This window comes from Glycine max, chromosome 15 (genome assembly GCF_000004515.6).
Source record: "Glycine max cultivar Williams 82 chromosome 15, Glycine_max_v4.0, whole genome shotgun sequence".
NCBI lineage: Eukaryota > Viridiplantae > Streptophyta > Magnoliopsida > Fabales > Fabaceae > Glycine > Glycine max.
Genome location: NC_038251.2, coordinates 2,032,410 through 2,055,129, shown reverse-complemented (window position 1 = coordinate 2,055,129; position 22,720 = coordinate 2,032,410). Strand labels below are relative to the sequence as shown.

The 22,720-nt window shown below is 32.8% G+C and overlaps 3 protein-coding genes and 1 pseudogene across 6 annotated transcripts; 2 read left to right on the top strand and 2 right to left on the bottom strand.

Moving 5' to 3' along the window:
- Positions 1-1,223: 1,223 nt before the first annotated feature.
- On the bottom strand, positions 1,224-4,609 carry IQD53 (protein IQ-DOMAIN 53). 2 transcript variants are annotated; one of them, XM_006597134.4, is made up of 5 exons: positions 3,565-4,609; positions 3,255-3,473; positions 2,500-2,727; positions 2,278-2,391; positions 1,224-2,161 (listed from the first exon to the last, which is right to left on the bottom strand). In XM_006597134.4, the coding sequence occupies exons 1-5, from the start codon at positions 3,634-3,636 to the stop codon at positions 1,541-1,543; spliced, it is 1,254 nt and encodes a 417-aa protein (XP_006597197.1). In that variant the 5' UTR covers positions 3,637-4,609; the 3' UTR covers positions 1,224-1,540.
- A 144-nt stretch (positions 4,610-4,753) lies between these two features.
- LOC100786055 (IQ domain-containing protein IQM1) lies at positions 4,754-12,129 on the bottom strand. Its single transcript, XM_041009790.1, is given in 12 exon segments — positions 4,754-5,235; positions 5,237-5,412; positions 5,534-5,635; positions 5,996-6,226; positions 6,643-6,730; positions 6,849-6,937; positions 7,076-7,141; positions 7,426-7,540; positions 7,905-8,274; positions 8,751-8,837; positions 11,607-11,670; positions 11,969-12,129. Coding segments are annotated over 11 exon segments (1,563 nt in total). The 5' UTR covers positions 11,656-11,670; positions 11,969-12,129; the 3' UTR covers positions 4,754-5,045.
- Positions 12,130-13,985: 1,856 nt separating this feature from the next.
- Positions 13,986-16,243, top strand: LOC106796302 (EPIDERMAL PATTERNING FACTOR-like protein 1). 3 transcript variants are annotated; one of them, XM_041009821.1, is made up of 4 exons: positions 13,986-14,262; positions 14,526-15,253; positions 15,731-15,795; positions 15,956-16,243. In XM_041009821.1, exons 2-4 carry the CDS (start codon positions 15,139-15,141, stop codon positions 16,166-16,168), a joined length of 393 nt encoding a protein of 130 aa, XP_040865755.1. In that variant the 5' UTR covers positions 13,986-14,262; positions 14,526-15,138; the 3' UTR covers positions 16,169-16,243. The 3 variants fall into 3 exon arrangements, with proteins under 3 accessions (XP_040865755.1, XP_040865754.1, XP_014623502.1); XM_041009820.1 differs by having other exon boundaries at positions 13,986-14,392; XM_014768016.2 differs by having other exon boundaries at positions 13,986-15,253.
- An 812-nt stretch (positions 16,244-17,055) lies between these two features.
- LOC121173633 (coatomer subunit zeta-2-like) lies at positions 17,056-19,099 on the top strand (annotated as a pseudogene).
- The last annotated feature ends 3,621 nt before the right edge of the window (positions 19,100-22,720 follow it).

Sequence of the window (22,720 nt, the reverse complement as noted above, 5' to 3'; positions counted from 1 at the left end):
TGTTAGCGCATATTCTCACGTAGGCCATGCAGTATAGACAAGTCAAACTAATATGGTTTGGATTGGAGATACTCTCTATGGCCTTATCAGTATACGTCCATGCTTCTGAAATTGACCTTTGAACCATTTCATCGTTTGGTCCATTTGGAACTCAAAATGTTTCATTAGTATTATGTGTCTATCAATTTTTTTTTAGTTTGATGCATACCGGTTAAATAATGCACAAATACTTCAATTGTGAGGTGATAACTGTGGTCCTTAAGGCAAAAGCATGATTGACTGGAACTGGACCATACTAAATGTTGCAACATTACATATTATTATAAATTGGACCACGTGATTTAAACTAGCTATTAAATTATTCTTGTTGCTTAAGTGGAGATAAACTTTTTCAAATAAAGCTTACACATCTCTAATCTTGAATTGATGTTTTTTGCATCCTTCTTCCTGCTCTGAAGTTTTGGGTTCAACTTACATAATGGACAACAAAAGTTGGGTGATGGAGCCACTCAGGCATAAAAAACAAACATGATTTTTATTTTGGTCCACAACTAATAAAAGAACTATTTATGATAGATTGAATTGAAAATATTAATAAGCCAGACTAACAAAGATACTACTATTTATGACACTTGGACTCAAGATAACAGGTGTGGGTTTAAATTAGCTTTTTTTGAAATAAGATTTTTTTTAAAAAAAAATTCTTATGAAAACTTTTGAAAAAAAATATCTTAAAAAAGGTTCCCAATTGAAGCCCAGCAGCCAAAGCATGATAGTATGTTATAATGTGCATTGGTTCCCAATTGAAGCCCAGCAACCAAACTTGTTACTGACACAATGTTACAGGTTGCAACATGTAGTCCTTATTTATTTGGACAAAAACAGTCAATTCCACGAAGGGGAATTAGAAGAATAGTTGAATTTTATTAGCATTATTTTCTGTTATTGAACAACCGGAGAGTGAACAGAGGCTTTTCAAGGTTAATTGTACATATCACGGAAAAATAATCTTTAGTTAGATAATGCAATCATGGATGTGTGGCAGATGCTGGCACATGCACAGATGCATTAGTTCAATGGATTTTTCGTGGACAAGACTCAAGTGTAGATCACACAACACTCATGAGTAAAGCCCATAAGAAGTGTGTAACCCAAAAGTCTAGCTTATTGAGTGAAAGAGCACCATAACTACAATGAGGGAACAAAAACAATGCATCGATAGCTTCCAAAATAAGTGAATAATATTATCTCATCTTAAGCTCGATTTCTACTCAAGAGTTTAGATAATTCATACATAAAGCATATATTAGTGCACAAAGCACCATACAGATTGAAGTAGTGTACTATTTTGCTATTTCATTCTTCACACAAAACAAAACAAAACCACTTATATTATCTACACTGTCAATTAGCCCCTCTATCCTAACTTGCACATCTGCCACTGTTACAGAAAACTCATCCCTAATTTGTGAAGGTGACAACGGACAACAAGCTGTTGAACTCATTGAAAGTAAACAACATCTGCCACTGTTACAGAAACTCATATCCTAATTTGTCGTTTTTGATAACTTGCCCTTAGAGTTGTTGCACAAGAATCCTTCCACAAGTTAACTGAAGGATCAGAATCAGAACAGCTTCTAGTATCTCCATTCATAAGGCCTGTTGTTGTGCTGTGAGACACACTGTCCTCCATAACAAGTCTCTTTGAATTCTGTGAAGAACTCCTGCAAGCTCTCAGTTTAGCCTTAGTTGATTCTGTCAGACTCATGTAGCTTGGTTGATGAGCATCTCTTTCCTCTGTTGCTTCCACCAAAGCAGTGTGGGTGGATGGCAAAGATGGAGATCCAGATGTATAAGATGTTGACACAGGGCTATTATCATCACACATGTACTCAGCAGAGCTTATGGCCGAAGATGATGAAGTGGATTGACTGGTTATAATAGGCTTAACAGAAACCCTAGTTGTCATACCATTCCTTCTTGATTGAAAAGCAGGAACAAGGCCTTCACTCTTCCTTGAGATTGGACTCTCCCATGGCTTGGCTTCCATCCAGCGTTCCAACAAGCTATATCCTAAGCTCTTATTGCTTAGGTTGTTATTCTTGAGAGGAGTCATTGCCTTAGTGGCTTTTGGGTTTGGACTAGCACACAGTCTTGACTGCTTTAAGCAAACAAAGATATTTGAACCATATGAATTTGGCAATAATAATTTTAACAAATAAATCTTACCAAAGAAACGAAAAAGTATACCACAAAGTATGTTCTCAACTTCCTTACCTGTGTGGAGAGAGAGTATGCCATTGCTCTATCCCTCTTGATGGCTCCTTCTTGCCTCATTTGTAGCTTTGCTTTAACTTCATCCACAGTTCCAGGAATATCACACCATCCTTGCTGATAGCAACATGGCAAAACATGCAACATGTTAGCATCTCCTAATATGTTAACTCAGAATGATCAATACAGAATGTCAGATTATCTTGAGTCAAATTATGATACCACCTCAATTTGATTAAAAGGATCAGCTTGGTTGCGATGCTCATCAAGTAATTTCTGCACAGCTTTCCCTTCTGGAGAATTCCTCACATTCCTTGCCCTCACTCGCGCCTGAACTCGAACAAGAGCCTGCATGCATCTTAGAGTAACAGCTGCTTGCTTCCTGACTAGCCGGCCTCTAAAAATAGCTTGTAGCCTTACCACTGCCCTCAAAGCCCTCAAAGCTCGTCTAGCCTGCAAAGTGTATCAACAGAATTAAGGTCAATATGAAAAATAAAAGAAAGAACATTAGGATAGAAAGATGCAAGCACAAGACACGCATGCCTGATACCTTAAACATAAGAGTCATCACAGACTCTGTCTTCTAGAGCACTAGGAACATGAAAATTAAATTTCATTTCACTTCGGGTTAAGGGAGAAGGGAGGGAGGGGAACTGGGGAAGGTCACCGGTTCGATCCTCTCTAACAAAAACTAACTTTCTAACAATTAACATTTGCCAATCAATATTTTTTATTTCTATTGGGTTAAGGTCTGCTGCTAGCTGATTTTTTATTTCACAAAATCACAGGCTCTCCACTTTCTGAATTTGGATCTACTAGATGTTGTTGAACAAAATTAAATTTCATAGGGAGGTCCTAACTCTAAGTCCTACCTCTTGATCCTAAAAATTGAACTTGGAAATTGGAATTGCAAAGTCAAGCTATGAGAAAGCATAAACTCATAGCATAACTAAGAAGCTAAAATTAAAGCATGAGGTTACCAAGAAGGCTCGAAACACAGCCTGAATGCGAATGGCAGCCCATTCCTGCTTGATGAGCTTGAAATCTTTGGGAACCATCACGGCCACCGCATAAGTAAGGGAAGAATCAGATGCAGCAGCAGCACCACCACCACCACCACCAACTTTCTTCATGGACCCTTCTGAAGAAGCCCTCCATAGCTTCCACTTCTTCTTACTCTTGTTGTCACCACCCTTATCCTGATTGTGTAAACAGTGAATAGCATAAAAGAACCAAAACGAAACGGATAGATAAAACAAAAATAGTAACTTAAACCACTTCTTTACTTACTTGATCAGTTGTTGAAGTTGAGGTCTTTCTAAAAGGAAGAAGTGACTTAAACCACCTTCCCGAAGCACCCATCGGAGAAAAGATACCGTTTTGGGTTAGAGAGGCAGCAGCTTCTGCTGTGAAGCACTGTGAAAGAGAGAAAGAGAGAGTTTTTTTTTTGGGGGGGGGGGGGCGTTTTAGTTTAGTGTAAGAGAGAGTATGGATCGTGGTTTGTGATGTGTTGGGGTTAATTAAGGCAAGGTTGAGAGAGAAGCAAGTTTTGAAATTTGAATTTGTGTTGGTGGAAGAAAAAGACCATCAAAGTCAAATCATAACGGTAACCTGATACTCAAAAATCAAAATCAAAACTCACACATTTTCTTTCTTTATTTCCCACGCACGCTCCGATTTGACCCTATCACTAGCTATCCGCGGATTCTCTGCATAGCCTCACTCCTACATAGCCCATTAGAACAAAGCCCAATAGAATAAAGCCCAAAGTTGAACATGCCCATTCCCCCAAGAATCCATATATAGCTGATTATTATTTTTCATATAGTTGATTATCGTAAAATCAGTTTTAATGACTCCAAATAAGTCATTAATATTAATTACGTGGAAGTGAGAGCAAATTTTCAAAATACCAAAAAGAAAATAATACTACATGTTTATAATAAAAACAAGTATAAAAGGTTTAATTTTAATAGGTCAAGATTCATTTGGCTTATAATTTTATGTAATATCATTCTTTGCTGGAAAAATAGAGTGTGTTATGCTGAATTTCATTTTAGCTTCTTGGTTTCAATTCCCTAATCTTGAATGTAGCGGGGTGGTACTGAGCTAAAGGCCGAAATAAATCACATCACTTGGCCATATTGCGTTGCGTGGAAGAGATTTTCCAATCTTAAAAGTAAAAAAAAAAAAAAAAAAAAAATAGTTCGTTGATGAATGATGATAATGTGGTCAACTTTGCTCATGGCTAAACATTAACATTCCTAATCCAAATCGATTATCGAGCTTCTTTTTTTTCGGCAACACAAGCCAAATCTGGACTTAAAAGCTTCAATGAATCAAAGTGCATACGCACACCATTGTTACCAATGAAAGCATTACATGCCAACCCCTTATTTTACAGACAAAGAGCACGACTTGCTCTCAGTATGTCCATCTTATCTCCAAACCACATAAAGAGCGAGGGAAGAGAGGTAGATTAAAAAAAAAAGAAGCTATATTTGCAAATGTGATTCGACTTACAAGAATGTGATGATTAACCCAACCCCTTAAGACTATTGGATAAGCAACTGAGCATTTAAGGGGCAGGGAAAAGAATAATTCAATAGAAACTATCTGTCCCAAATAATTGGCAAATAAAAACCCAAATGAAACAATAACTATTGGGTTAGCTCCTTTGTGACCCTTTATCATACTGTATTATGTACCTATGGTGCAAATTCATATGCTAAAACTAAAGCAGTGCTCACGCACTAGAATGTCCAAAGAACCTAAAGAGGAGAAACATGTACCATTGGGCTAGGAAGTCCCATGTTGACAAGCCTAGGCGACAGATGTTTTGTTCTAGGCCTGGGAGAGGGAATAGGTGCTTTGCCAGCAAATGTTTCATCGTTGACTCTAGGTGAAAGATTGAGTTGTTCAAATGCCTGAACTTGGAAATTTGCTGGATACTCTCAGACAACCAATTCTAGGACCTACTCCAGTAGTCCATTTGCTTGACATTGGCTTGTTCTCTTCAACATCTTTACCACAATTATTGGCACTGTCACTGGCACCCACATTGCCTTCCATGTACTCAAATAGTGGCTCCTCATTCACAGGATTAGAAGGTGGGACATCTTCATCAATTGGATCTCTCTGCAGCAGACAACATCCGTGAAATTACTTAAAGGTTAAAGATATGTTCAGCAAATTGATTTTAAATTGAAGGCCAATTTGGCAAATCTATAGGGGAAAGATTGTTTTTTAAGTGGTTTACCTTTACATTTGTCATGTCCACTTTGTGTTCCTCCAAGAAGCTAATGAATTCCATAAAGTTCTTCTCCGTTGGACGGTAGTGACCACTATAGGGCCATATAGCCTGCATAAAATGTAAATGAAGATCAATTCAGTTATAAAGGAAATGAAATGCAGAAGCATGTAAATTGAGAACTATTTATTGTGATAAAAAAATGAGAACAACAAATATAGACTATTAGATCAATTTAAATAGTCAAAATTAAAAGCAATATGCACAATTTTTTTTAAGCAATCTTGTGAATACTAACCTTTTAATTTTGATAACTTAATTTTTAGTTTTCACGTTCTTAAGATGAAATTTGTTCTTACAAGATATATATGTTTTTCAATATCTTTCTTTTGAATTTTTCATTTTGTGACAAAATAACAGAATTATAATAGAAATTATCAATGGCGTATACGTATAAAACATTTAGCATACATGAAGAACTCCATTTTGAGCAACCAATCTTCCGGATGCAATGGTAGCACCACCGGCTAGAAAACTGGAGTGCTGAAATTGACCTTTCTTCTTCTGCCCAACGTACAAAATTCTAGATGTGCTCAGGACAAAAATCCACTTGGAATCCTCCGTAGTATGTACAAGGTCCCTGCTTTGTCTATAAACAAGCCTTCCTCCCTCCACAATCACTTCGTATGCTTCCCTCTCTTCCTGCAAATTTCAAGCAACACCGTTGAAACTTTTAATACAAAGAAAACTTTGTTGACATATCAAAACTTTTATAAAACATAAAATAAAGTCATTACAAGTGAAGTCTATTGTGCCTCAAATTCACTAATACCAATGTCAAATAAGACATGTTGTCATTGATGCAACCATTGCACTACAAAATTATTACAAGTATTATTAATTTTAGTGAAGAAAAATGTTTGAAAGACACCTTATATATTATCTTACACCTAGAAAAAGAAAGAAAAAAGAGAAAAAATATATATATAATAGGATTTATGATGTGATAGAAAAAGAGAGATAAAGAGAAATGAGAGATGTTGATGAGGTGTTTGGAATGAAAAGTTATTCCTTTATCATTACTCATCTTTGACGTTATGTGTGGTGAAATAACTTACTGGTCCAAGGTATTTTATGCGCTGTCTCTGCAGTTGCTCTGTAGGGCATTCTTCAAGATTTAATTCCTTGCCACCTCCAACATCCAACCTTCATGTTACCAAGATACATTTAAGAAGTTAGAAAATAAAGATCAAAATTTCTCTCAGGCCTAAGAATTTAGCATCTACAGGAATCCATACTAGCCCTTGCCCCATTAAAAATTTACCAGTAGAAAAAAGGCTGACAACTCTGGCTATGAAACCAAACCAAGTAATAGAAATGAAGGTTGTGGCCATAACGATGACGAGGATCAATCTGCAATATATAAGGAAACCATAGCCTCCATTTAATTGACTTCCTTGGATTCTAAGATAACATATGACAAAACTCAAGAAAAATTATTATCTATAGAAAAATGAAATTAATAGTCTAGGTGTAGACGTATGAGCTTACAGCTTCAAGCCAGTGCCTTAGTGCCAATTTTTGTGCCTTATCATCTTTGGACAAATCTTTCCCCACCTAACAACAGAGAAAACAAAAAGTGCAGGGGTTGGCATTCAACAAGATCCCAAAATATATTTTTTTTTTTTGAGAAAGACATCGTATACTTTTTTTTTTGAGAAAAACCATTGTAAACATTGAATACGTCTCTGTGGTCCTAATCAAACTATGTTAAGTAGATTATCTTTCCGGCAATGAAAATGGTTCAAAGAAGACTAATATGGACCCTGAAGCAAAGTACATAAAAATATATTCTTAGTCAAAGTCGATTAAAGTTTTTGGCTTCTAATATTAAAGAATACCTTAGCAGCCATCTTCCTAGCTAGTGTCCATTTTGAAATAGCTTTTTCTGATTTATCAGAGTCAAAACTAGATATGGAGCACCTGTTAAAAGCAGTAATCATTGAATCTTTCCACCTGGACCAGAGAAAAAAACATAAGACACTTGTTTTTTGAAAGTGCACTAAGCACTTATAATTGAATATGGATAGCTCATAAACTTAAAAAAAATGCTTAAATATATTATCTTTATTCCTATAATTATACCTTTTTTAAATCACTATTTAAGTTTTATTCATTTTCATCTCTATATATTTAACAAAAATGTGCTTCTAATCTTTTATAAAGGCTTTAAATTACATAATTTTAAGAACCACAGATATATAAAATTTAACTCGGAATTAATTTAAAAAAGTAGTATTTTCAAGTACCAAATGCACATTTAATTTAAAAAAAGGAAAAGAAAGGAAAAGACAGCAGTAGAGTTAGATATTGAGCAAACCATAGCTCCTCGCAAACAACTGCACAATCAGCCAGATTTCTTCTAATCCTATAACTCTTGTAAACTTTCTGAATCATTAATGCAGCTAAATCAAGCTGGTCAGAGGAAGTTGGAGAAAACATTTGTTTTGGTTTTTTTGACAAAACCATGGGGCTTCGTTTGTTGAACAAGTCCTCAACTTCCTCTTGTGAACCACAGTTCGCTGAAAGTAGATGTTTGAATGAGAATGTGGTTTGGAGCTTCAGATTTCCCACCTTCCTTCTCTTCAAGCTAGTAGATTGTTCAGGCTTGTAGAAATCATTCAAGTTTATGTTGTTCTTGAAGCTCACTGTGACCTCTCCTTCCTTGCTAATCGCAAGCATTCCCATTCCTGTGCAAAAATCAGGAACATTGTCCTTCACATTTTCCAGCATTCTTATTAATTATTAGCAGTGGCACATTTAATGCATCAACTTGTTTGAGGTACATATACATAAAACTTGCAATCAGGAAGAAGAACCGTTAAATGAAAAGCATACAATTCTAACAAAAAAAGCAGACACACATATATCTTTCATTACCTCGAGATACGTAATAGTAAAGATCAAAGACTAAAATAACATTCAACCAATATTCAAATTGATAGCAATTCACAATTTGACTGTATTCGTCATACCCAACTCGAGCAAAATTCTCTAGAAGATACATATGACCTCATACGAAGGAAATAAAGAAGAATCATATCAAGCATTTCGAAACTGGATATTGAGAGTGCATGGGATAGCTATAAATATACATAGCCAAAACATATACACAAAGTAACTAATAGCTAGAGAGTTTTAATTAAAAGGGTGAGAAAGGGGTCACCTGGTAGTAAAAATGTCAGGTTCTTTATAGTTTCATGTATACAACAGAGTTTAGTCTTTGAAATGGCACTTCCCGGCCTCTTATATACTGCACAAGTTTGGAAGAGGCTTAGGCACCTACAAATACGCAAGAGACGTCTACTATAGAAAAATGGAGACCTTTGGAATTTGGTTGCCATCAAATTGGTTCGGTTTGAATTGAAAATTAATTAAGAGGAAATGTTGTGTGACTTTCTAGTTCCATAAAATTGAGTTGTTTTGAATAGTAAAAATAAACAAATAAAAACGATGTTGCGACTTGCTGAGCCCACGACGGGTTTGAATGTTCCCACATTATACGTATGCGTTACCTTGAATGTGTATATACCACATATAGTACATGTTTTTGTAACATTTTTGGAAGCAGAAAGAGAATGATGTGAATTGAGAAATGGTTTGGCTACACGCGGAAATTGGGAATGAAAGAGAATCAGTCCAAAGCTACAAAGTTTAGGCATTATATTTCAAAAACAAGAATCGGTCATGATGGAAGAAATTAAGATGTTGATTTTTTTGAGCAAAATTAAGCTGTTGATTTAGATATAGAAAAATGTGTGCACGCTTTTGATAATTTTAGATTTAGACATGAAAAGAGAAATGAGGGAATTAAGGGAGAGGGACCAAGCTAACTTTCATTCCATTACGAGTTACGTGGACTTTGTTCTGCTTTTGTTTTTTTGGGTACATTTTTTCTCCCAAAAAGTACTACATTAATATTTGCTCCCTAAATATGGAATCTTCCTTCGGAAAGTTCTTTTCCTTCTTTCCACAAGATTGTTCTTGTACAAAATAGAAACCCTTATATTAAAAATGATTTTGTTAAGGAGATTAGTTAAAGAATTAGTAAATATAATTTTCCATGCCGGAATATTAAACATTAAAAATGATTTTATTGATAATATTAAACATTATACTTTTCCATGCCGGAATTAATTATCGAAAAAATTGGTGGATGCTTTAAACGTGTATGGTGACAAAAGAAAACATTATACTTTTGAATAAAAATGTTTAAGGGAACTAATAATAGTAAAACTGTCTTCAAATTTAAAACAAAAGATTTAGCATAGTAACCCTGGTTACCGGTCCATATCCTTTTTGGGCTCCTGAAATGCGGAGAAGGCGTAGGAAGGCCCCCCTGTATAATTTTCCAGGCCTCAAGATCGAATCAAACACTGTCTCAAATCCCAGTAGCAAGTCCATTTGAAATTTCTTAAAATTAGATTTTCATCAATGAAACAAACTGCAGAGATATGACCTTTCATAAGATTAGTTACATGTTTGTTTCGGAATTTTAGGTGACTAATTTGAGTGTTTTCTAAAATTGAAAATGATTTTAGAAAATAAAAATAGAAAATAAATACTCAAATCAAATCAAGTGCTATCTTAATCTTTGATAACTGCTAAATAATTGTATTGTTAATAACGAAAAATAAAGTAAAATTATCTTTAAAAAATAATTATTTAGCAGCTATTTGGTCTAAATTGTTAAGAATTGATGTTTTTCTAAATGTTGGTTGCAAATATAACAATTGAAGGAACTAAGAGCAAAAAGTACAACAAATTAAGAAAAAAAAAAATGAAGATTACAACATCCAAGCTCAGTCCAACAGTGTGCTCAGCGAGCAACACGCGCTAAGTGCACAAACAGTTACCAGCGTTAAGCGCACAACACACATTAAGCGCGAAATCAGAGCACACACACTGAGCGAGAAGGCCCAGTCCACTTTCCACCATTTTCTCCATTTCTTTCTCTTTCACCCATTTTCTTCCATCAGTTCTTATAACCCCATTCTATTGTAAGGCCCTCAATGGTCATGAGAGGCTAAACCCCTAGTTAGGACCTGACATGCCTAAAAAGTCAAAGTCATGTATGATGTACTTCTCACTATTTATCAATGCAGCAAGTGTTTCCTATCCTATTGTCTTTTCTATTTATCTCCTATGCATTATTCATCTTTACATTCTTTTAGGGGTTAGGTGTTCCACAGAGGATAACTTCTAATAAAAATACAAAGAATATATGTATACATTAATTTTAGGGGTTAAACTCTTGATAGAGGATAACTTCTAATAGAACAAAAGAAAAAATATCATAAGGAAATCATTGCTAGACATAGGATAATAATTTTATGCCCATGCATTTAAGCACACATCTAAAAGTGAAGCTTCATGCATTTTATTTGTTGAATTTTTTCAAAGGTCAAGTAAATGAATAGTGGGCAGAATAAATTCACTTGAATTGATAAAGAAAAATCCCAAAAATCATACATCTTAGACAAACAAAACATGTTAGGTCCTAACATTCGTATTCCATTGAATTCCCTAGTTAACTCTTTTGCTCTACCCCTCTCTGTAATTATTTCTTCTCTTATAAATTAAAAAATATACAATAAAAAGTACAACACAAAATTCATGTGAAATTCGACACTTAGACTTGTGAGTTTTACTATTTGAACATTTGGTACACTTGTTAAATTGTTAACAATTTTTTAAAATAATTTTTCACGGTCATTATAGTTGTTTTCTTGATATTGTTAAAATTGATCATGCTATAAAATATCAATTCTAATGAAAATGACTAAGAGATGAATTTGGCTATAACAAAATTGATTATGAAATGCGACTCTCGTGAAAACATTATAAAAACGAAACTCAATATTTTTTTTTAAGATTCTTATAATTTTTCTTGAAAACTAAAAGACAGCTTATGCGTGTTTCTTAAAAGAAAAGTAATTATTTAATTAAAAATGTGCCAATTAAATTTAAGATAATTAGACAATTTAAAAATAATTAGGACACACAATAAAAAAAAAAGTACCTCTTCCATGAAACCAAAGACAAAAAGTGAGTTTAGTGTCCGATTGCATCTAGAAGGAGAAGACCTGACAAAAAAAAAAGAGACAAAAAGTGAGAGTTTGGATTTACCTTAATAGCCTTCAAGCGGGCAATGAGCGGGTGACAGTGACTGGGTAAACAGAAGAATGAGGCCGAAAGTGAGGCAATTCATCCAAAGAAAAATCTGGAAGTCATGAATGACATGTGAAATAAGACATTAAAACTGTTTTGTCCATTTAAACTTTGATTATTAATTGTTCACATAATTGTTTATTTGAATGCTAATCAATTATTTGAATAAAATGTTTAATAACTATACTATAGCTAATGCAATTCCTAGCAGACCTAAGAGAAAGTAGAAGCAGCTAGCTGTAACGAATGACAGCACAGAGGATACACTGGTAACTGATTCTATGAATGTCACCAAATGAAGCACTCTGGCCGTGGCTGAGAGTATCTTAGATACTTAGATTTATAGCACACAAAGACACAGTAGATGTGTTTATCTTGCATGACAAGTTTTAATTTTAATTAGGGTTACTTAATTAGTCCATCTTTTTCATTTTGTTTGATTGAGTTTAATTAAACGCGACAACAAGTTGACCGAAATGGCTCTTCATTTTACAACTGGTCATCATAGTGACGCATGCATGGTAGATGGAATAATATTAGTTAATTTGTTATACTAAAATATTCCACCAGATGAAACCAAAAATGGCTATTAAAAGTGGCCACAGCCAGAGCTGACATCAATAATAGCCAATAGGTGAGGTGTGTTGGAATATTTGTGATTAACCGCAACACGCAATGCACAAATGATAGGTGGAGGTTAACCCCTGCCAATTGATGTCACTAGTTTAAAAATATATATGGATTATATGGCTAGCGTGCATTGCCTTCAGCTCTGCTATAAATTGGGGTAATGCACATTTTTATATTTATTTTTAATAAAATATGGAATAACCATGCATGATGGAGAGTTATGAAAAGGATCATGTTGTAAAACTTATTATCAAAAATATATTGTATGAAAACATTGTTTTCATTCTTGCATTGCCAAGTGGGAGCCACTGATTTGCGGGAGTTTTAGACCAATTGCTGAATATAAGTATATAACAGATTGATGGAAAAGGAAATCTAGAGCATATTATTGTTTTCAATTTTATTTTATTTTAATTTTAAATTGATCGATTTCTAAAATAGTTTTAGGCTGTTCATGACTAGTTAATTTCCACTTAAAATCAAATAAATGAAAAGATCAGTGAAAAAAAATCAAATATAATTTAATGAAGGTAACCTGATAGATATCTTTGGTCAATTTAGTAAAATATGAATTGGTTCTAATATTTTCTTGAGTATTTTTTAAACTAAACGCCACTTATAATACGATTAGTGCTCCACCGATCATGTGTTAGCGTTCCTATCGGTGAGGTTATGCACTCAAAGTCGCCAAAGCTACTTTGGACTCGGAGAAATGAACATTCCCAAAACTAGGGAAGTGATCATAGTTTATTTGTCAAAATAAAAAATCACATAATCCTTGTGCGAATATGTTTAGAGTAGGCTTAGATAACTATAGGTTGTACATCTCAAATCAAATTAAATTCCATTCATTGGTATTAGAACATGATTTTTAATTTTAAATTACATTTTGTTTTAAGTGTACGAGAGAGAAAAAAATCCTATAAACATTATAAATTCTTAGGTATGGCTCTCCTAAGAGGGGAAAAGTGCACTTTATGGGATAAAGTGTACTTGTAATAATTTATTAGGAATTGTGATAAAAAATTAGTAAACTGAACCCTCTACGTTTATTAACCTCCACCAAGTGCCAGTTCTTTCCTCCCTCGGGCTTCCTCAATGGTGTTAGTGACCCTCGTTTTAGGGTGTTGAAGGCGTCTTCATAATTTGGCCAGACTTGGAATTAATTACAACTATCATATATGTAAAAGATTTAAAAGGAGAAGGGAATATTATTTTATTAGTAATTAAAAATATAAAATAACAAGTAATTTAAAATTTTAATTTTAAAAACCTTAATAATAAGTAATAGTATTAATTTGGTTTTCAAAATTAAAATCCCACGCTTATATTATAATATATTATTATTTATTGGGATAAGTTTGGGATTTAGAAAATAACATATGTTTTATCTTTGGATACGATAAGGTACATTTTGAATTGTTTAAACTTTGACTAATTAATGCCAAGCAATATTTCAGAATATAGTGATCAAATAATTAATGATAAGTAATAGTATTTTAAACTTAAATTAACCTATCTGTTTTAAAATCCATAATGCAAAATATAATTTAATTTTAATTTTTTTAAATTATAACTTAAGTTGAAATATTTTAAATTTCTATGTATTTTGTCAAAATCTTAATTCAACCATATCATTATTCAAGACATTGCAACCAAGTTCAAGTCTATGAAATTAGCTAGCCAAAATATCAGAATATTAATCTCAAGTTAAATTAAATCGAGCTCATAAACATGTATAGCTTGGACCATGTAGTAAATATTTGAGTCTTGAGTAACTAGAATCTGTTAGTATGTGGTAAAATAAGCAGCAGAAGATGAGGGACGACGCTCAAATTTAATGCCATGTAAACGGATGGTCCAGATTTTGGATATAGGTGAAGAGATTTTGTCTGTTTCCCAACAACCAACAAAGAAAAGTTGACCCTAGTATCCACACGTTAATCTATTTATGATTTTTTTAGTACCACTTAATTATAGCCTTAAGTTTTTCACAATGATTCCCAGGTATCTTGCAAGTTTTAGTCGATTTGAGTATATTTTACGAAAATTAAATTCATGTCCTTTCGCACAAAATCAATAAATATTATATTTGTTGCTGCAGATACTGATGATTTTTTTTTCTTCTCCCACTTTATAGATGTAACTGCCACCCTGCCATTGATTTCTTTCTTCCGTATATGGCAACGAAATCAAAGCATCACTAAAAGACAAAGGCAAGGCTCTGCAGTCTAGATATCAATATCATTATTTTAATATCAAATATCAGAAAAATTATGAGGGTGGGTCTTGCAGGTGTTTGAGGCCCAAAATGGGTGCTGTTATTCTGCACTTGTGGATCACCGTATATAGTGTCTTACCCTTAGATTGATTTGAGAGAGAGAAAGGCTCTTTGGCTTGTATTGAAAGGTAAGCAATTGAAGGTTAGAGGCCGAAAGAGAGTGGAATAACAGACTAGTCTTAGGAACTCCCTAGTGAAGGTGAAACTTGCTCTAAGTGAAGCAAAATCACTTGCTTGTGAAGAAGCTCACAAAATCTCTTGCAAGTTAAGTTTGTAGGCTCTGACCTTGTTTTTGGGAATTGCAAGCTAAGCTGGTTTAGTTAGTAGCTAGCCTTTCTCGCCCTTCTTATATATATTCCACAATTCAACAATCAATCATCATGCCTAATTGCCTCTTGTTGTGAAGGGAGAAAGAAGATTCTCATCATCATCACATTCATCATTTTAGGTTTTGAAAAACAAAAAAAAAAAAATGAAAGCAACATTCTGTTGTTTTATGCTAGCTCTACTAATAGTTAGTTGGGAATCCGTAGTAGTAGTAGTAGCAAGGAGGCCCTTTCCTCCAACTGATGGAATGTCCCATCCAGGTTAGTTATAAACTGCACCCCACTAATTTTGATGATTGACTTCTTAACATTACTTTTCCTTGCAATTATGTGTTCATCATATATATATAGTATACATTCATACCTCCTCAGCTTCAAAGTTTCTGTCAGTCCATTTCCTTAAATATATTTTCAAAACATGGGATTGTCTAACTTATACAAACTAAATACTATGGAGTTAAACAATCCCATCTTAAATGATTGGTGTAATTTTTTTAATGTATTTTAAGATGATTCATGAAGTACATTTTTCCTTAATTGCACTAATCATTTAAGATGAAATTGTTTTAACTTCATTTTTTTTATTTGACGTAAGTTAGAAAACCCCTTCAAACATACATAAAAATAAAATTGTTTGAGCATGTCTTCCCCTTTTTGCCTTTTCAACTCAAGTGAACATTGCTCTTTGACAACTAACTATTTTATTCCTTTTGCCCTTTGTTGTCTATGCTCCATCAGGCCCCAAAGCGGCACCAGGACCAGGGCCAGTGTCTTCACCATCTAATACTGTAGAGCCAGAAAAGGTGTGTCTTCCTTCTAGTGGAGCATATTCTAGTTAACACGTGTCTATGGTCTTGTGTGTGATTCGTATTCAAGTTTTTTAATTTACTACCTAGTAATTTCTCTCCATGCAGAGAGTTAGCCTAATTAACGTGTTTATTTTCTTAATTCCCTTTTTTAAAGGGTTTAATGGAAGAAGCATACTACTATAGAGGAGTGAGCAAAATAGGGTCAAGTCCACCAAGTTGTGAGCACAAGTGTTATGGTTGCACTCCATGTGAAGCGATTCAAGTGCCGAGCACCAGCAGCAGGCGCAGTCATTTGGGATTGCAGTACACAAATTATGAGCCCGAAAGTTGGAAATGCAAGTGTGGTCCTTCCCTCTACAGCCCGTGAATTAGCACTACTATGTTGTTCTTGACTTGTTCATATATACCCCATTTAATATTAGTTTATATATAATCAATGATCTCCTATGTGTCTCACCTTCATATTTATGGTTCCCTCGTACAAACCTCAATTCAAAGGATTTTATTCTATTATGTCATACTTGTGACTACAATTCGAATGCCAACTTATTTATAAACATCATGCTTCACTAAAATAAAACAAAATACGAAGTAATCATGCCCCTTGGTTAAGTGATGCACTATATTAAATTCAAACAAATTCAATTACTTTTTTTTTTCTCTTGATTTTTGATTTTTGACCAATTATAATTCTTTCTAAAATTTTAAATTATTTCTGCCATCAGATTTTTTGAAAAGTGCATAAGACGGAAAAAGTACATACCATCAGGCACGAGCAAGCATATTTGGTGCAAAAATCGAAGTTACATGTCATGCATGTACAAGGTCTAGTCTAGTCCATATCATCTACTGGTTTATCTTTGTTTCTTGGGGGTGGAGCCACCCAGCCTTTGCATTTCAGTTCCTATCTTCTTCACTCTCTCCGGACTCCACCCACCAATGAAATTACTGCGTTGTAATTATAACTCGATTCAATTTATCCTGATCTTAAGACTAACTACATAGAGAGGGTCAACTTTGGAAGTTTACAAATATTGTAATTAATCATCATCATCATTATTATTTTTTTAAATTCATTTCAATAAAATAAATTTAAACTATCAATTTTTAAAAATAAAATAAGATTTTGTGCGATGTTCTAAGAATTCTTGCTTAATGTTGCTCTTTCGGCCCCTTTCTTTTACCAAAAAGAAAACTGTAAACCCATTATGATTTAGTTTGTACTTAATAAAACCCACAACAAAGTGGGCCAACATGGTTCAGCTGGTGGAATTGACACCCCTCCAACGATTTACGATATGCTATGTTATTCACCAAAAAACTAAGAGGGTTTGTTTTGTTCACCAAAAAACGAAGCAATTCAACTACTTATCGTACTAATAAAACTACTAATCTAAGGGGGAAATAAAGTTCTCAGTATTTGCTCATATACATTACCAACATCAATTGGTTATTCTATGTCTGCGTTTGTGAAAGCATTGCTATAATTGATTTCGTGCTTAGATAATTGACAACAAGAGAAATTGATTCATTTTTTTCTTGTTTATTAAGAGAAAACTCTGTTTATACACTATGTTACCCTGCAGTGAAGTTCTTCGATTCAGCTTGGGATGATTTCGCACGGTTTGTGCAATGTCCAATGCCATAACCATGTGCTAACATGTATTATAAAATTTATTGTTATGTGGCCATAAAGGAGAACAAATATCAGACTGAAAAAAAAAATGTGTTGCACCTTCCTTAATGAATGAGAAAATGGGGTAAAATGATTAAATTTTATTGGAATTCTGTATAATAAATTGAACTTTTAATGATATTTGTGTAAGGTATAGGCTGCTGCGTGTATCATGTGGTAGTGGTAAACTTCTTTAATGAATTGTGGTGCATTTCATCTGTAGGGCGCATGTCCATCGATAAAGAATATTCTTCTTTTGGACTCAAGAGGGAAAGCGTGTGCCAGTCAAGGATTTTTCAGACGACTGGCCAACCAACAGCTCAAAGATAGCTTTTGAAAAGTTTGTGTTCAGTAAGTAAGACTGTTAAGACAAATGCTCGAACAGAAGGTAAGCATCACAGTTTGACAGCCACTTACCATAGTATCAAGTCATAATTTTATTGGGGTCCTATGATGCATATTTCAGTCATCAAATATAATCTTTTGCTTGAACCCTTTGGTATATATATTATTTACAGAAGTCAGAAGGTATCATTTGTCTGCAATTGAGTTCTAATATGATGGAAACAGTTCTAACACATTTTTCCCCTTTTTCCTTTTTGGTCAATATATCAACATGCATCCAACAATATCATATAGATAGTCCTCTTTATCCTGTTTCTTTCGTAACTGGTGTATTGTTTCGCATTATCTACAGCTGAGATCACATTACTGGACAACAATATCATTGTTTACAAATTTGTGCAAGATCTCCATTTCTTTGTCACTGGCGGCGATGATGCAAATGAAATCATTTTAGCTTTTCAGTTCTTGAGGGTTTTTTGATGCAGTCACGCTTCTCTTGAGGTATTTTAGGTCGAATTTTGCTATCTGGATTTGAAATTTAGATGCACTTTTCCTCACCATGCTTCTTCTGCCACGCATATTATCTTTTTGTGCCTTTTACAGGAACAATGTTGACAAAAGAGAGGCACTGGAAAACTTGGACCTCATTCTTTTATGCCTTGATGAGATTGTTGGAGGGTAAGCATCAGAGTTTGTTATTTGCATTGCATAAAAGTTTTGATCTATTTTCTAAATATTTCCTCCCTTGAAGGATGATACTTGAAACAAATGGACCACTTATTGCTGAAAAAGCGACTTCCCATAGCATGGATGCTGACTCCCCCCTGTCTGAGCAGGAAATGCAACACTCTTTCTGTTTTGTCTCTTTCACTAACGTATGCTTAGTGTTTCAGTTTACATTACAGAAACACATAGCGTTGACCTGAGGTTTCTACATTTGTTCCTCATACTAAACTTACTTTTGAGGGCCCTAAACAGTTACTGCTATGTAACACATTTTCGTTAGGTTACTTTTATTGTCAAAAAATCAATTTTGATACTTTATGGACTAATTTTTTGATAAGATCAACATATTGCTATGATCATCAATCTGATACTAAATTTCTAAATAATATTGCAGACACTGACTCAAGCCTGGGCTACAGCTAGGGAACATTTGACAAGAACCCTTCTAAATGGTGTCTGCGTGCACAGGAGCTTCGTTATATTCTAGAGTTTTTTTATTATCTAGACAGTTGTTTTAATGTTTTATCTTCTCATTTGTTGTGACTGGTGAGATACCGCGATATGAATTTCATATCATATTCAACGCTGATTTTTTATTCATTTAATGCAACACTCTTTCTGTTTTGTCTCTTTCACTATTGTCTAATATTTTATCCTAAATATTTTGGAGAGACCCTTGTTTAATTTTACTTCTTTCCATTTAATCCTGTTCGCAATTTGCTTATATTCCCCTCATTAAATAGGACACTCAAATTTCAACCCCCCCCCCCAAAAAAAAATACTCAAACAGATAAATTATTCACAATCATATTATGTATTTTATAATTAACAATTACAATAAATTTATGTTTCCTAAGTTGAAAAGATTAAATCAAACAGTTATACAATCTAACTCGGAATAGCCACACAATAATTACAATAAATTTATACACGACGTCGGGCCCTAGCCACACACCAGAAGAATTTGATTGTAGCAATTTTTTATTTTTTATTTTTTAAAAAAGTCGAGGATTAAAAACCAAAATTATGCGAGAAACTAAAATATAATTGAGCCAAAAGATGAAAAGTTAAAAAGTTGGTAAACATATACAGTTTATATTTTGCCTTAAACAAGAGTGAAAAAGTTAATAACGAAACACACAGCAAACTGACATATTACAAAAGTGCCCAAAGGCCAAAGCATTGGAAAGTCGAGTTGGTGGGAGGTCTGAGAAGAAGGGTCTCTCCAAAATCTCACAATGCATTGCTCATTGACACCCATTTTGCCCAATAACTCACCACAATGATTAGCTTGTTGGTAAATATTAAACACTTGATTGAACCCTTACAATGATCCTTTGAGAATATGAATATCTTGAACGATGACTGTGCATGCTGAAAATAGAAGTGAGAACATAGGAGGACGTTTAGTTTGAAAAATTGTTTCCTTGTTTTCTTTTGTTGAAAACAATTTTCATTTTCACATTTTCAAAATTTTAAAAATGCTAGTTTTGACTTCTTTTTTCTGAAAATGAAAACATTAAAAATGCTTTTGGTTCAATCAATTTTCAAAATGAAATTCATAAAACATTTTGTGCATTTAATTTAAAATAATAAGAATATAAACTTTTTATTAATGAAAATTATATATTAGAACGAACACCAAAATTATAATTATTTATTCTATAATTTATTTGTAAATAATGAACATATTTAAAATTTATTATTGAAAAAATATTACAACCATAAATTGCATGATTATAAAATTATAGAATGCATGGTCTATCTTCCATCTCAACATCAAAATTTTGTGACAACCTCCTGTAATAGTCTCCAATTGTAATGTTGAAAATAATTTTTGAATCTATTCCACATTCACCCGCTTAAAAAAGGAAAAAAAAAAAGGTTACTATAACTTTTCATAAAGTCACTATGTAATGACTAGCCATTATTTGAATGAGAAGGCTTAAATATTTTTTTAAATTGTAATTTATCATTTTTTTTCTTTGTATTCCTAAAAAAAATAGTGTTTGTTTTATTTTTTCCTTAAAGTGTTTTGGATAATATTTTTTAGCTGTTACAATAATTTTTTGTTGTTCAAACCACTATCTAAAGGTTTTAATTAAGGATGAAAAAAATAAAACAAACATATCTTATAAGAATTAAAATAAAAAAAATTATAAGGATAAAAGTGAAAAAAAAAATACTAAATTACATGAAAAAATATTTAAGCCTATGTTTAAGGTTATATTTGCATAAACATAATCAATATCATATATTAAACAAAAGAATCATCATCTAGATAGAAAAAAAACATATAGAGTCTTCAACAATAAACATCTTCAATTTACCAATGTCTTTAAATCTAAGATAATCTTCCAACCTTTTGATCTTTTGATGTGTAATAACTTTTACAACTTGTAGTGACCAATATAGGGAGTCATATTTCATTCGGGGACCCATAGAATTATCCCAGTAAGCGCCTTAGATGGGACCGACCCAGTAAACTTTGAAGGAAACTTTGAAGGACCAAACTTGAATGAATTGAAACATATCAGAGTCATAGATATAGATAGTAGAGTGTGTATAGAAGTGTGGTGCAATGATTGTAACCCCGAGCATGATGATGAACAAACGAACCACATGATTTCACTCAAATATATATACTTAATACGTATTTACAACTCCTGACGGATTATCCATTATGTCAGCCAAGCAAATCTGATCCACCTCAAATTGCATTAGAATTAAAATTCCTTATAACTCAATTTGTGAATCTTATCAAATGTTTGTATAAATGTTTATTTTATACAAACTAAACTCCAATGTATAAAATTTACTTATTATTGTTTAGCTCTTATCAAATGAATTCATTTCTTATCGTGTTAGTTTAATTTAATATATTATATAATTATATAATATTAAACATTTTTAATTATTAGCACTTTATTGTGGTGTCAATATATCATAAATAATATTCAAATTAGAATTAACGACCTATGAGTAAAGTAATGTAAAAATATACCAATATTTCAACCAGAATAGTATAAAAACACAATTAGAAAAAGTATTATAATATATACAGAAATATAAGTTTATTCCTGAATTAGATTATATCAAACAAATTCCCATTAAGCCTAGTAGTTAGAACGAGTGATGTTCAGCTCGTCTTGGCTCTAGTATACCAATGTACACCAGAAATGATTTTAAATAAACCTGACACTTAACATAGTTGCAGCCTTTTATATATATGTGTCCTGTAACTGTTGATGATTGATTACAGTCGTTTGAATTGTTTCTAATAGCGAAACTTCAACTTTTTATTTCTCCACTCATCTCGATGTCTCTTCTCAATCAGTTCATTTTGGTAGTTGCTACGTCTCAAGTTAACTTCTGTTTGAAACTTCAATTTTCATCGTTGAATGAATACAATGAAAGAGTGATAGTTAGTGATATTAATTAGGAAAAATTGACTAGAGCTTAATTAGATAGACTCATATTGAACACTGTTTTTAATTAAGCGGCTCACTAATTGAACAAGTTTTATACACGCCAAAGTTTAAAGAATATTTATTGATGAAACTATGGATTTAATTAACCTCTCCTATGTAAATATTTTTACAGTACTTCAATCATTAAATGAGATTTTATTTAAGTTTTAAGATAGTTATTATGAATTTCTCATTTTATATAATATTTTGCTCAATATTGTACGTTTCTGCGCTTTAACCAAGGTTTTAACTTTAAAAAATTAATTGGTGATAAAAATGTGGATTTATATAAGAGAAAAAAAATACACTTATAGAGTAAATTTTTTTATACAATCATCTAATTACAATTCACCATATAGTTAATTTTTAAAATAATTATCTTAAAGTAATTCAAATGATAATTTATAATTGAATAATCATATAAAATTATTTTACACATTCAATACATAAAGATAGATTAAACTCTTTATATAATGTAGCTTATTTTTATTTCTTATCTGAGCATCCTTTCTTCTTGAGTGTATTTTGTTTAGTATTGAAAATTTCTAATAGGAAAAAGATGCATACAAAAAATAATTGATAAATGTATTAATTTCTTTTATGATTTAATCTTTTGTGTGTATTTCTAAAAAAATCGGAGAGCATCAACACTCCTTCAATTCTTAGCGCTTTAATCAGTCTGACTTTGTCTACTAGTACGTAC